At 43.0% G+C, this 15,766-nt stretch overlaps 1 protein-coding gene across 1 annotated transcript in view; it reads right to left on the reverse strand.

Moving 5' to 3' along the window:
- WDFY2 (WD repeat and FYVE domain containing 2) overlaps positions 1-13,758 on the reverse strand; it is a 171,840-nt gene extending 158,082 nt beyond the window's left edge. The window contains exon 1 of the mRNA XM_065896046.1: positions 13,378-13,758. Within this exon, the coding sequence (XP_065752118.1) occupies positions 13,378-13,514 (137 nt within the window). The 5' untranslated portion in view covers positions 13,515-13,758. The remainder of the gene's footprint in view (positions 1-13,377) is intronic.
- Positions 13,759-15,766: the final 2,008 nt, after the last annotated feature.

Raw genomic sequence — 15,766 nt, forward strand, 5'->3', positions numbered from 1 at the left:
ATAACTAACCTCTCTAATTTAATTTGACCTTCTGGAGAAAAATTATTCATTCTTTCAAATTGTTTAAAGATCTAAACTTTGAAATGTAAAGAGAACTTATTAAGCCACTCAAATATGAATTCAAAAATATTTCAAAAATCAGAATATAATGAAATAACCTAGCTAGTCCCAACACCCTTTCTCCCCAAACAAAATCTTCCTATAAAACATCAGACAGCTAGGATTTTCCAAGTCCCATAAGTGCCAATATCAATACTAAAGCAGATTACTGAGACTCTAACAACATGGGAAGCTTTTTTTTCTATTGCGGATAACTGACTCCAGAAAAATATTAATCCAGCTCTACACAATAAAAGGTAATAATGTTAATTTTAAGTTTTTCTAAAATTAGAATTTAAATGTATTTAAATATTATATTCATCTGCTTTTAAAATGAGGATAAAGAAGACAAAACTCTCTAAATTCAAAGTATATAGTCATGTTTTATATTTATGACCAGCTAAATGATAACAATCCTTAACATTTTTATAGGATGTTTGATATATTAAGTATTTTCACATATATTATGTCATTTCAAACTATGAAAAATCAATTTCAGATGAGGATCAAAGAGGGTTAGTGACTTTCCAAATGTCACAGAACTAGTGTAATGATGCTTGAGCACTCTTTCCAGAAGCACTAGGGAGAAAACTAAGGGAGAAAGGGAAAGAGAAACTGATTCAAAGACAAAGAAGAGACAAAGAATAGTTAGAGAGAAAAGAGAGTTATTAAATAATTAGAAAACTAGTTTGGAGGAAGGGCAGCAAAAACCCTAATATTCCTGGAGGACTGGCTGGGACCCAGCACTTTATTCGTTTAACCCTCATAATAACACTATGAGGCAGGTACTGTCTGAACTCCCATTTTACAGCTGGGAAGGTTTTGAAGAAATGATTAAGATCACCCAGCTCGGAGATGGCAGAGCCAAGAGTCAAACCCAGGCTTCTGGGACTTGGATCCCTGGCCTCAATCACTGTTACAAGGCGTCCAGAGAGGGGCAGGCTAGATGCCACGCCTAATTTACCAACACACGCCTTTATTTATACATTTATTTACTGTGTATACAACATCAGGATCTCTTATGAAAGGTGTATTAATTTCCTCCCTCCACCTCTACCTAATTTTTTAAAAATATAGGCATTCTGGTTATCTTTCAACTTCTTCTCCTTCTTCTTCTTCCAAATACCAAGAAAACTCTAACCACTGACTCCATAAAAGGGAAAATACCTTTCAGATTCAGAGGAAAACAGGAAAGCTCTCTGGTTACTTACTGTGCCCTGTTTTCCCACCAGCAGGCAGCAGGGGCAGCATGGGCGTGGCCTCTCATGGCCTCACTCAGATGACCGTAGGCGAAGTGGGCAGATCAAGGGACCAACAGCAGGGGAACTTGCGGCCTGGCCCAGCTACATCTTCCCATTTGTCAAGAGAAGCCAACAAGCCAGACTTTTATGTGAAATCCAGATTTTAAAAACTTGGCTACTAATTCAAACTTCTAAAAACATTGTGTACAGACAAAATCTGTTTGCGGGTGGACCTCAGCCCACTAGCTGCTGGTTTATAATGCCCAGTCTTCCAGTGGAGGGCAGCTAAACTGGGGTAATTAAAATTTCATCCCTACCTCAAGGTATTCCCCATGGAAGACGCAGGATACACAGCCCTGGCCCTCCAGGAGACCAGCAGGGACAATGAACTCATCATTTCAGGACAAGATGGCAAATGGAGCGGGAGAAAAGGCTGCAAAAGAGAACACAGAACCCACCAGTCACATACCTCCCCTGACCCCTGGCTTTCACAGAACAAGTTTGGGAAGCGGCAGTAAAAAGATGACAGAGTAACCCCACTTTGGCACATCTAGAGGAGATAAAGGGACTCAGAACTATATGAAACAAGCCAACAAAAATTCAATAGCCCCACTTTTGTGTATCCAAGGTGATTCTTAAAATAGTCAAGCCTTAATGGAACCACAGCAACAGGCATGGTGGTACCATAAACAAACAATAAAACTAACTTGTACTGAGCACCATCTATGCTCCAAGTACAATGCCACGTGCTACAGGAATATCATCTCATGTAGACCTCCAAACAATCCTGGGAGGAATCATTATTCCCAATTTATAGATAAAGAAACTGAGACTCTGAAATCCTGAAGTTTGGGAAAGAGCCAATCATTTAGAGCCAAATGATTCCTTTCCCATTAATTCGCTGACCCCGCTAGAGAGAGTCCAGCTATTATCATAGATACATAATGGCAAACAATCAAGAACAACACATTAGCTACAATAATTAAAAGTGTAAGGGGGTGGGGAGGTAGAATAGGTAAAGGAGATTGACACAAACCTCCAGTTATAAAATAAATAAACCATGGGGACGTAACACACAACATAAGAAATATGGTCAATAATACTGTAATAACTTTGTATGGGGACAGATGGTTGCTAGACTTAGCATGGTGATAATTTCATAATATATGCAAATGTCAATTCACTACGTAGTACACCTGAAAGTAACATAATATTGTACATCAACTGTATTTCAATTTTAAAGAAAAGAAAAAAAAATTTTTTTTAAGTATAGGGCAGGTATTAAAAGCAGAGATCCTCAAAATACAACACAGCCCATAGTAGGCCTTGTTTATGAGAATATAAGATAGTTTCACAAATAAATATAAAAGAAAGCATAAGGACCATTCAATAAATGACGCTGGGGCTTCCCTGGTGGCGCAGTGGTTGAGAGCCCGCCTGCCGATGCAAGGGACACGGGTTCGTGCCCCGGTCCGGGAAGATCCCACATGCCGCGGAGCGGCTAGGCCCGTGAGCCATGGCCGCTGAGCCTGCGCGACCGGAGCCTGTGCTCCGCAACGGGAGAGGCCGCAACAGTGAGAGGCCCGCATACCGCAAAAAATAAATAAATGATGCTGAATAACAGCAACTTTTAGAAAAATCATTACATTCCTCAATTTACACCATCCTATGAAATACATTTCAAAATAAATCAAAAAGCTACTTTTTTACCAAATTATATAACTAGGATGAAAGAAAAAGGAATATTCAATGAATCTCTGGGTAAAGAATTACGTTCAAAAATAGGAATGATGGAAGAAATTTAAATTATAAAAAAGGATAGATGGTTAAACTAAATAGTAAACATTTTCTATATAAAAAGTAAAAAGGCAAACAATGGAGTATAAGACATATCTGGATACATAAGAGACACACGGTTAATATCCTTACTATATTTATAGAATATATATTTACAAAATATTGTTCAGAAGAACCAGGAGACTTCAATGGAGAAACAGAGGACAGGAACAGACAATTCACAAAAGGAGAAAATAACAAGTAAACAAGCAAACAGAAAAATATTCACAAGTCAGCCAAAACATACAAATTAACATCAATGAAGTACTACAATTTATCAAGAAAAAAATTATTTTTTATTAATTTTTATTGGAGTATAGTTGATTTACAGTGTTGTGTTAGTTTCTGCTGTACAGCAAAGTGAATCAGTTATACATATACATATAGCCACTCTTTTTTTTTTTTTTTTTGCGGTACGCAGGCCTCTCACTGTTGTGGCCTCTCCCATTGCGGAGCACAGGCTCCGGACGCGCAGGCTCAGTGGCCATGGCTCACGGGCCCAGCCACTCCGCGGCATGTGGGATCTTCCCGGACCGGGGCAAGAACCCGTGTCCCCTGCCTCGGCGGGCGGGCTCTCAACCACTGCGCCACCAGGGAAGCCTTAGCCACTCTTTTTTAGATTCTTTTCCCATATAGGTCATTACAGAGTATTAAGTAGAGTTCTCTGTGCTATACAGTAGGTTCTTATTAGTTATCTATTTTATATATAGTAGTGTGGTATATGTCAATCCCCATATCCCAATTTATCCCTCTCCCCAAGAAAAAATTATAAATGATAATATCCATGGCTGTTCAGATGTGGCAAAACTCATACTTCATATGTCGCTGTAAATATTATAAAGTGGCACAAGACTTTTGGAAAGCAACATGGCAATCTTCTTACAATTTTTCCTAAGGAAATAATCCAAAATCTGGAAAAAAAAACAAAAAACCTATATGCACAACCATGTTGTTCATCATAACATTTACAAAAGTGAAAATAAATAGCCAACAGTAGGTGATAGATAAATGATGATGCTGTACCCAGTAGATTACCAGTACCTTGAGAGCAGGATATCTTATTCACAATGGGAGTTCCAGGTCCAAATTCATATAGTACAAGCTTTAAATAAATATGGGTGAATACTGAAGAAAAAGAAAAATATACAGCCACTTAAAATGATAATTAAAGACTAGGTAGCTGGTGGCACAATTTTAAGTGGGAGCAAGAACATTAAAGTGTATGATTACAGTCATATTTCTGAAAGTTGCATTAAAAAAACTGCTAGAAGGTAATACATAAAATACAAACAGTCATTGTGCTAAGAGATTTATGAGCAATTCTTCTTTATTATGGTTATATTACCTTATTTAAAATGTAAACACACTCCAGAGGGATTATGATTACTTAAAATAGATCCTTAGAAACTGAGATTAAAAATTTAATAACATAAAAAATACATAAAATCCCCAAATAGCTCCACATTATAGGTAAATCCACCCAGCTAAAAAGAAAAGCACAGTCATATAGAGAGGTTAGCACCTGACATTTATAACTTAGATGAGATGTATCATTTCTGAGTCCTAACTCAGTAATAAATGAACACATCACAGGAAGTCAAAATGCAGCCACGTAAACAGCTGTTTTTTTTTTGTTTTTTTTTTTTGCGTTACGCGGGCCTCTCAATGCTGTGGCCTCTCCCGCCGCGGAGCACAGGCTCCGGACGCGCAGGCCCAGCGGCCACGGCCCACGGGCCCAGCCGCTCCGCGGCACGCGGGATCCTCCCGGACCGGGGCACGAACCCGCGTCCCCTGCATCGGCAGGCGGACTCTCAACCACTGCGCCACCAGGGAAGCCCCTAAACAGCTGTTTTTGCTGCACCCCTGGTTTCTTCTGAACTCTCTCCAGCTCTGGGCTGAAAGGGCTTAGAATAGTTATCTTCTGACACCAAGGCTTCCAATGAGACTAGGCCAATTCTCTAATCCATGGAAATTCAGAAAAGTAAGACAGGCCAGGGGTGGGGTAGGCTGGTGGGTACAGGTCCCTGAGTTGAACTGTATTTCCATCTCCTAGAAAACCAAAACTACATAGAGAGAAAAAGAGGATACAAAACTTCAACAGCTTTTCTAAGGCACTGTATTTCAAAACTGTGGTTTTCAACCCATTACAGGTCATGAAATCATTTGCATGAGTCACAGCTAGGATTTTATGAAGGCTACAACAAAACAGAAAATATCAGTATGCGTGTCACATTAAAAGGACACCATTTAATAAAACTTCCGTTTCAGTTACATATGTGTGTTATGTGTCAGTGTACGTGAGTCTTGGGTAGCAAATGCTAAATATATTTCTTACTATGATTTATGGTCAAAAAAGTTTCAAAAGCGTTACTCTAGACAATCCAGGCCCTGACTTAAGGCCCAGAAAACCACCCAGAGCTAAACTGCTTAGTGTTTGAAACTAAAGGATTTATCTGGAAATAAGAATGTAGTGAACCCAGTTCAACTAGGTGTTAGGCACCAATACAAAACAAACGGCTCTTTAATATTTCATCCAGGAATAAAGAACCGCCGCTATCCAAAGGCATCGTTTTACATCACCTCACAGAGCGCATGCCACTTTTTTGCCCCCTCTGCACACTTTCTTCAGCTCCAGGTGTAGGACGATGGGTCTGCAGAGACTTTACACTTATCTAGTCCTTATGTGGGTACATCACAGTGTCAAAGTCACAGCCAGGAAATCCTAGGCTCTCCTCTGCCAGATGGAGAAACTGAGGTTTACAGCAATGAAATGCCCAATGCCCAAGGTCAATGCAGGGCTGAGCGGAGAACAGACTCCCAGTCCAGTTCTTTTCCAAGATTCCTTAAATGAAAGGCACATGAGAGCACAAAGCAGCACTCCCTGCCAAGAGACAAGTAGGATGACTTTTTTTCTCTTTTGGTCTTGTTACTTACATCTCTGAATCAATTTTTCAGACTAATGACTAAATGAAGCATTTGGATGGGGAGGACCCCGGCCCTTTAAATAAAAAAAAAAGTTAATGAGACTGCTTACTGAAGTTGCAAGAGGGAAGTTATTTTTTCTGCATTAGGGAATTTCTAGGTTAATTGTGGCACTCTCCTTGGGAGACCTACTCACATAAAAATAAACGAGTGCTGCCTGCTTTTGAATTCCTTCCATTCTGATACTGTAATTGAGAAAAACAGCTTGGCTTGATGGTACGTATACACTGAATATAACTTAGTTTAGTGTTACAGATATCAAGAGATCACTACTTATTTTGTCTTAAAGCACCATTTACTTATTGATTTCTAAATGGTGCTGTTTTAATTTCCCCAAAGCTGTTACTTTGTAAGGACATCCAGACAGCTCTCGGCAACAAACATAAAATCTCTCCCTCTCAAAGGCAAATTCAAACTGAAAACAGAGCCAGCGAAAGATGCTGTGCAAGGAAAAAATAGTATTTCCATTTTTAAAGTTTTGATTTTGTTTGCTTGGAAAAAGATCAACTGTCTGAAGTCTCTTATGGCTACTACTGTCCTATGATTCTTTACCTATTTTTCTTTTTCAAAGTAAGTTTAGCAACACTTGAGATACAAGATAGCTGCTCAGGATTTCAAAATCTGAGAGTCACTCACTTTAGGAGCGTCACACATTTTCCACTATCTTGCAATATCCAGATGAATGTATCCTGATTAAGATCTTTGAGGTCCTGGATAGAGTCTGGTTTAACTATGTAAATCAAGTAGGAAATTCAGAACCCTCAGGAGCTTTGGGGTCACTAGAAGCTAAGCCCCTCTAGCGAACCTCCTTAAACAGCTTTCCCATAGTGAATTTTTTCTTAAAAAGACAATTTGTATTCTGACCTTTAGAGACCCAGAGGCAGCCTGTTTCCAGACAGATTTGCTGACATGAAGCCTGCCTCATGCTCTGAATTCAGGGTAAAGGTCTAATTTTCAAAATCATATGGGGCAAATTCCCATTTTGGAACCTTGAAACCAGCAATTACTACTTCCAAGTGATGAATCTCTAGTGCATAGTTGAAAGTTTATTAATTTTATGCCATTAAATAGAGACTTGACACACTCAAAAAATAGTTCAGATGGCTTCTAACTTTGTCAACTTCAGAGACCTCACGCCATCACTCTAGGAAGTCCTCAACTTTCAGAATTATGCTTGCACATTGGGAAAAACTTTGATTTGCATTTACAAAATGTTTTGATGCAAGTGTTATAAAATGCATGGTACATAAAACTCCATGAGCTCAACTGAACTGATCCAAGGTCTAAGTATTTAGTGAAAACTAATGGTTTCAACCAGAGAACCGAGACAGTACAATTTCACAGTGAAAAGAATCAATGGTATGAGCCAATAGTATGAGGATTTATAAATGATATTTTAACAGATCTTTTCAAGAAATAGTCATAAATGAACCTACTTACAAAACAGAAACAGAATCACAGACGTAGAAAACAAACATGGTTACCAAGGGGAAGGGGAGGGATAAATTGGGAGACTGGGATTGATATATACACATTACTATATATATTAAAAGAGATAACTAATGGGAACTTACTGTATAGCACAGAGAACTCTACTCAATACTCTGTAATGACCTATATGGGAAAAGAATCTAAAAAAGAGTGGCTATATGTATATGTATAACTGATTCACTTTGCCGTACAGCAGAAACTAACAGAACATTGTAAATCAACCGTACTCCAATAAAAATTATTACTCCAATAAAAAAAAAGAAGAAGAAGAAATAGTCAAGTAGTGACTCTTAGAGTGGTTCAGAGTTGGGAAAAGGGACCTCCCTGGTGGTCCAGTGGGTAAGACTCCAAGATCCCAATGCAGGAGGGGACCCAGGTTCAATCCCTGGTTGGGGAACTAGATCCCACCTGCATGCCACAACTAAGAAGCCCACTTGCCGCAACTGAAAAAGATCCCACATGCCACAACTAAAACCTGCCACAACGAAGATCCCACGTGCTACAACTAAGACCCGGTGCAGCCAAAATGAATAAATAAATATTCCCAAAAAAAAAATCAGAGTTGGGGAAAAAAGGCCTTAAAGATTTTAAAAAACCCAAACCACTCTCTCATTCCAACCGCTTCCCACCCCTATCCCTTGTTGTAAACACTACCCTGGCCCAAAGTAAGGAGCTAAGCTTCTCTCAGGTTCAACTTAAACCTTTGCTCTAAGAAACTCCCAACCTCCTCAGGCCCATTCCATTCCAAACAGCTGATAGATCAGCCATTGCTTAATCCATTCAATGAACATATATATGGGCTGCCTCCTCTGTGCTAGGCACTGGAGGTCAGACCATATATTGAGACAAAAATGGGACCTCCCATTATTACCCACTGCATGGTCCTATGTGCCCTTAGGGGCTACAGAGAACACAGATAACAATGTTGCCTAAATTGTCCCGAATGAAGTCAGAATATAAGATGGCAGCTCTCCACAGTCCCTCCCCAGGACTTCCCTGGCGGTCCAGTGGTTAAGACTCCGTTCTTCCACTGCAGGGGGCACGGGTTCGATCCCTGGTCAGAGAGCTAAGAAACAGTAAGCTGCGAGTCACGGCCAAAAATGAAAACGCAAACTCCGCAGTCCCTCCCCATTACCCTCTCCCCTGCAGACCCCTCCCCATGGTCTCCTCCACAACACCCTGCCACCACACCCTCAGCTCTTTTTTTATCTCCCAAGAGAATTCCAAATTCTTGCACTCACAGGTTTTGGGAATGTTCGCTATCACAATTACTCCTGTGGAGACACCAATTTTCCAGATTCCTCCAAGTGTGACACTCAGCTGAGTTCTGAATTCAAGTTGCATGGCTCCTGAGTGCATTCTTAACCAGTTCGTTCTAGTGCTTCTCAGTGCCCCAGGAGTTTTCTCTTCCCCCTCTAGCTAGAATGCCCCTTCCAACACCCTAGCTTTCTCACATGAACTTCTACTCATCCCGCAAGACCCACCTGGAGGAGAGCTCCTTGGTCTCTTCTCTAACCAGTGCAAGCAGAGGAGATGCTTCGATGACCCCAGTGGATGGTGTTTGTACCCGTCTTCAACACATCTCCTTATATGAGATAAAAATCTGACCCCCTTTTACTCCTGGTGAAGGAACAATTTTCTATAACTGTCTAATAGTAATTACCTAGAGAAACTCTCTGTATGAATTCTAAGATTGCTGACTTGTGTTAAGATATGCACATAAAGAACTTACAAAGTTAAAACGTCTGGACAGGGCTGGCTCCCACCTGGAGCAGTCTCTTCTGGCTTTCAACACTTGAAGAGGCTGCCACTGGACAAGGGAGCTGCAGGTGGCTTACCAGCTACCCTGGTAAGTTGCAGGCTAGAGATCGATATTGACCAAAATACACCCAAGACGTCTGTGAGGAAACTCCTAAGCAAGGAATGTTAAAATGGCAGTCACGGGCTTCCCTGGTGGCGCAGTGGTTGAGAGTCCGCCTGCCGATGCAGGGGACATGGGTTTGTGCCCCGGTCTGGGAAGATCCCACATGCCGCAGAGCGGCTGGGCCCGTGAGCCACGGCCGCTGAGCCTGCGCGTCCGGAGCCTGTGCTCCTCAACGGGAGAGGCCACAACAGTGAGAGGCCCGTGTACCGCAAAAAAAAAAAAAAAAAAAAAAAAAAAGGCAGTCACTCAGAAGAGACAGTCCAGACAGAAGCTGGGAAATGAGGAACCCAATGTACCAAAGTTGGGCATATTCTTTGGAGACAGAATCCAGCTACAACCAAAGCAAAGACAGACTCAGATAAGGACAGTGAGTTCTGAGAACAAATTCCATTTTATGATAGCACCACAAATCTATACTTGTAAGTCAGACCGTTTTTATATTTCTTCTTCCTTTTCTTTTTTTTGGCTGTGAGGTGAGGCTTACGGGAGTTCCCCAACCAGGGACTGAACCCAGGCCACGGCAGTGAAAGTGCCGAGTCCTAACCACTAACCACTAGACCACCAGGGAACTCCCGTTTTTATATTTCTTCTATTTCCTTATATTTTCTCCCTTGGTATCCAGTAAAGGTCCAGTCTGTCTTAACTGTGCTCAACTGTGCTTAACTGAGGGTAAGGGTTTTTACCACTCTTGGGCCTGAAGATTAGAATATCACCAGCCCACGACTAAAGGCAGCCGTAGGGTGAAAATGGTAGTCCAAGTGAAAGAATCCTCCAAAGGTAAGTAAAATTTAGGGAACAACAATGGCTGTGGAATCCAGATACTCTTCCTCATCTAAAAATTCTCTTTTCAATATTAAATCTTAGAGTTTGTGGTTTTATTTTCTTCTAAAATCTGCCCCCCCCCAAATAAATTGTGAGTATCTTGAAAGGACCTTGTCATTTTCACCAATGAAGTGTACACATGTGCTTGGAACACAGTAGGGACTCAAATGTTTGTTGATGGAATGAATGAAGCAATGCATTGACTTTCAAAGTTTTAAGGCACCTTTAAAGGCCATCCAGTCCAATCCTTTTCCGTACATTTGTCCCACAGAACTTTCACAGGTTGTCATAAAGTTCATTCAAACAAATATCAATGAAATGTCTACAACAGTTAAGATGCTGTGCTTTCAGGAACAAGAAAAAGACCAGTCACCAACACAACAAATGTTTCTTGAGGGCCTACTGTGTGCCAGCCACCATACTAGGCCTTACAGATATTACAATGAGTAAGACGCACATAACATCTTAGGGAATTCATGGAGAAGAAGATAAATGGATAACAAGTACCTGTAACACTGTTATAGATGGAAAATGTTAAGAGTTTTCAAAGGCTATTGGGAATCAGAGGTCAAAAAGGAAAACCAAGGTTTCAAAAGAACTTACGGGACACTGCCATTCAGGAATGGGACAATATTTTGTGGCTTAACCTTACAGTTCAGGAATGAAAACTACTAAGTTTCTAACTGAAGTGGTTGATGGAAATGGCTTGGTAGGTTTTGATGAAAATCAATATTCTCTCTTCATATCTTTATCATTATGTCAACTGACAGTGACACTGGATTTTGAAAAGCAAGAATACAGATCAGTTCTCTTTTAATGGAAACCATAATAGAAACTGAACTCTAAATAACAAAGTTCTTATCACATGTGACTATATGACCTACAGAAACACAGACTGGTCAACTTGAATAATAATAAAAAGATACGTAAAGAATAAATCCTAGCTTTACTTATTTAACAGCAACTGCATAATAAAATATCTTCTATCACACTGTAAACTGGGAAAGTGAAAATTAAGCTTAATAAATAGCTAAACATTGCATTTATGTTGTCCCATAATCAAATGAAACTTATCTTCACTCTCTGTCATATACGCGACTTCAGCTTCTCCAAGTACTCTGAAATGCACCCCGACTAAAGCTGTTTCCTTCGGGATAAACACAGTGAAATGGAAATCAGAAGACAGGAGCCAGGCCCAGCTCCACCACTAGCTACATGAATTTGGGCAGGTAAATTCTCTGGCCTAATTTTCTCATCTGTAAAATGAAGCCGTTACAGCAAATAACCTCTAAGATCCCTTTGAACACTTAGGAAAAAAAAAAAAAAAAACTATGAAAACTAACCTCTACTCCCAAAGCATCAACCAAAGCAAAAAGTTTCAAAACTAATTATTAAAGGAGCTTAGGTTTAGCTACCTTTCTGCCTCTCTTACTTGATTCAACAAACTTACTTATGAATTTCCTACCGCAGTTCGGTTGAGCAGTTTCATCTCCAGTAGTTACAGACAGAGAAAGTGATGTCTATCAATATATTCTTTTTAAAACACGATTCTGTGACAAAGAATTTCTAGGTCCAGAAGCAATCTCTTTTGTAGAATTTTGCCTCCATGGAAAAGTTAAACACTCATAAGCCTTCTTCGTGAATTTCAAATGGTTTCTACATCCATGTATTCCACTGCAGCCATGAATTTCTTCTGTTCTTGGCAAACTGCTTGCCATTGGTGTATGTTTACAATGTTTTCCCTTGAATCTGCACAGGAAGTGAATCAGGCACCATTTGGCCATTTGTATGGAGTATGATGTAGACAAAAATATGTCATTAATATAGTCATCCTAGTTATACTGAAGAACCTATGATATGAATAGACCTTTCAGGCATATTTTTTGAAGCCACATTGTATGCAAAGCACTGAAATGACTATAAAGACAGTATGAACACTTTGTTGCTTTACCTTTACCTGGAAATTTTACAAGTCACCAAGAAAAAAATATTTTCTACCTCAGCATAATTTGAACTTACATTAAGAAAACGTAACTACTATTTTAAGGTTAAAAGCTCCTTGACATATACCTCTATAATGTGACATTTTTTAGAATACTAGTTGATATTATAAAAGCAACAATTCCGGATCAAAACCATAACTACTACATTCAAGCTTCATTCCTCTGGAAACTAGCTTCCTCTGCATAATTTCTGCATTAAAGGTCATTAAGTTAAAGCAAAAAACGCACTGTCTGAAAAACAAGGGAGAATACTAAAGGCAGAACAACTAGTTCTACTTTGGCAAATTAAGCAAAATTAGGCAAAAAGACAGGAAGCAAGCAAAGGGAAGGAACTCAAGAGCTATTTGCAGCAGTGGTCCCTTGAAAGTTCTAGGAGCTTCCCCTTGAGCTTGAAGAGACAAGGAGGGCAAAGCAGAGAAGTCACCTCTCCTGGGCAGAAGCCCTAATACTCTTCACAACTTGCAATATTCATTGAATTCAGTGTAAGATGTCTGGGAGATCTGGATTCGGTGGGAATGTCTGGGAGAAGGGAGTGGCATTTGCTTTCCTGGGTCTGGAGCCTTAAGAACTATACCAGAGTTCTCAAAACCTCTTAGTTATGTCACACAAGCGGCTTGGAGCATCCTCCCCACGCACACACCTGCAGGGCTGGGCAGCTCCACCCTCTCCCCTTCCTGTCCTAGGAGCTGGACCAAGGTCCAGTGGCCGGTGCACCGTTAGTCCAAGGGCCACCCTGGCCCCGGCAGGCGCCACCCGGGCAAGGCCAGACAGAACGCCGCTGTCCGGGCTCCGCTTTCAGGAGCCACGCAGCGGCGGCCACGCGCAGCTGGACACCGGCAGCACCAGGATGCGCATTATAATAACAACTTGGGAGAGCGCTCTACACTCGCGCCGACGTGGAGGCACAGCCCCTGAAGCGGGCTCTGGGACCGCCGGCCCGTCCCGCCCCTCCTCGCGGCCGAGGGGCAGCGGTTCGTACCTGTCCTCCGAGACACTGATGACGCCCTCTTCCTTGGGCACGATCACGGCCATATTCACCACCTCCTGAGACCCCTCGACCCGCTGCAGCAGGATCGGCTTGCGGGTCAGCGGCTTGGGCTGGATCTCTGCCGCCATCGGAGGAGGGGGCGCACTGCGGGCGCCGCCGCCAACTGCGCCGCGGGGTCGAGCTGAGGAGACCGCTCGGGCACGGGCACAAGCTGAGACAGGGACTCTGGTTGGCCGGAGCGGGCCGCCGGGGACCCGCGATCATAGCCTGGCCGGCGCTCCCGGGAACGACTCCGCGCTCCCGGCTTCGGGCACCGAAACCTCCACGACCGGCGCTGCAACCCGGCACCACCACCGGAGGAGGGGGCGGAGAGCCGGGGGGGGCGGGGCCGGCGGGGGCGGAGCCTGCCGCAGGGGGTGGCCGCTGGTGGGCGCCAGGGCGGCTGCACTTCCGGAAGGGTGGTGGAGGAGGAGGGGAAACTGAAAAAGGAGGCGGGGCGCTGGCGGCCCAATGCGCATGCGTCAGGCCACGAGCCCATTTCCACCCCGCCCCTCCGCCATTCCCGAAGCCGCGCGGCACCGCCTCTAGAACGCATGCGCCTTCCATGATCCGCGGCCTCTTCGCCACCTTCCACACCCAGTATTTAGTCCCCTCCCTCTTTAATCTCCCGTGAACGCGCGCGTACACACTCCTGGGAACGCGCTTGCCAGTGGCCCCGCCCACCCCGAAATCCCTGAAAAGGGGGCGGAGGTGGGGCGGGGAAAAGCGCTCCTGGGCGAGGCCGGAAAGAGAAGTAACCCGCAGGAAGGAAAGAAGCTGAGCTAGTGGGGACGTGACTGGGCATGCGCCCGAGTTACCTGTCCGGCGCGGCCTTGCAATGAAGCGTGGTTCACAGCTCCCAAGACGCACCAGCCACAGGCCTCCGATTGGCAACCCCACGGGCTTCTGGGAGTTGTAGTTTTTCAGAGCCATCGCTTCCTTGTCCTGAAATGACCTGTCGCCCACTTCTCACCGCTCCTGGCCTGAGGGGCTCCGCGGCCTCCCGGGCGACTGGCCGAGTCACGGCTGGGTCTGGCCTCTAAGGCAGGGAACTGAAGGGCAGCCATCGCGGAGCAGACAGTCGCTACGGCCCTGCCACTGCACATAATAGTGGAGCTCCAGGAGTGGGAAAAGAAGAAAAGCTGTCATGCAAGCATCCTTGATAGAGGTTAGAGATGATCTGTAGTGTTAACCTCCTCGTTTTCTTAGATGGTTAAGTTACTAGACCAGGATTACTTTAGCTTCAAGTTAGGGCTATAGCACCCCAAGACTTGAACTCAGGCGCCCCTGCTCCTGACTTCTTCCCATTCCCCAGTAATCCTTCCTTTCTAGATTGCTCCAGAGACGATGGATAGAGTAATCTGTGATTTGTGAATGCATGTTAGGTGCCTGGCAAAGGGCCTGGCATGCGGAGTAGTTGGTTATGTGATAATCCCACTAAGCCCTTCCACAGTTAACAAGCTAGCTGAGGAGTGGTCACGGTCTCTGTGGTGTAATTGGGCTGGCAAGGGCTCTGAAGGTGAGAAAAATAATATGCCAGAGCTAGACAAAGAATGGGACAGGCCGCGTAGAAATGCATTTTATAAGGCAGGTTTTGGGGCAGCCGAGGCGGTAGGTAAGCTGGACCTGTCTCAAAGCACAGTGCAAAACAGGGCTTTCCACTTCTCTGAGCCTCCAGTTCCCCATCTGCCAAGTGGAGGATAATAACACCTACCTTGGGTTGTTGTGAGGCTTACAAGTGACAGATTTTAAGTGCCTTCATACACAGTAGGTTCTTTAAGATTCCAGGACTTAGGACATGGACATATTCAGGGGGACATTATTCAGCCTGCCACAGTGGTTTTAAATACCATCCATAAGCTCCTGACTCCCATAATAATCTCTACCCTGACCACATTTCTAACTACAGGCTCATGTATCTAAAGCTACTCCACTTTGTCACTTAACTGTTTAATAGGTGTTCCAAACATTCCCAAATAGTATCTTTAAATCTACTGCGTCATTCACCCACTTGTTCAAAACTAACTTCCTAGGAGTCATCCTTAACTCTTCTCTTTTCCTTCACAATTCTATCCAGACCATTTAGAAGTCCTATCAGCTCCACCTCCAAAGTATATCTTGAATTTTCCCATTTATATCATCTCCACCCCAGTCCAAGTCACCATAATCTCTGGCCTCTACTACCATGGTAGCCTAACTGCTTTCTCTATTTCTTCTCTTGAACCCATACAATCCATTTTTATCAAAGTAGCCAGAAGGATTTTGTCTTAAAATATAAACCAGATCAGTTCCTCCTCTGCTTAAAACACATCATTGGCTTACTGTTGCACTCGGGATGAAA

The sequence above is a fragment of the Phocoena phocoena genome, chromosome 18 (assembly GCF_963924675.1).
Source record: "Phocoena phocoena chromosome 18, mPhoPho1.1, whole genome shotgun sequence".
Classification (NCBI taxonomy): Eukaryota; Metazoa; Chordata; class Mammalia; order Artiodactyla; family Phocoenidae; genus Phocoena; species Phocoena phocoena.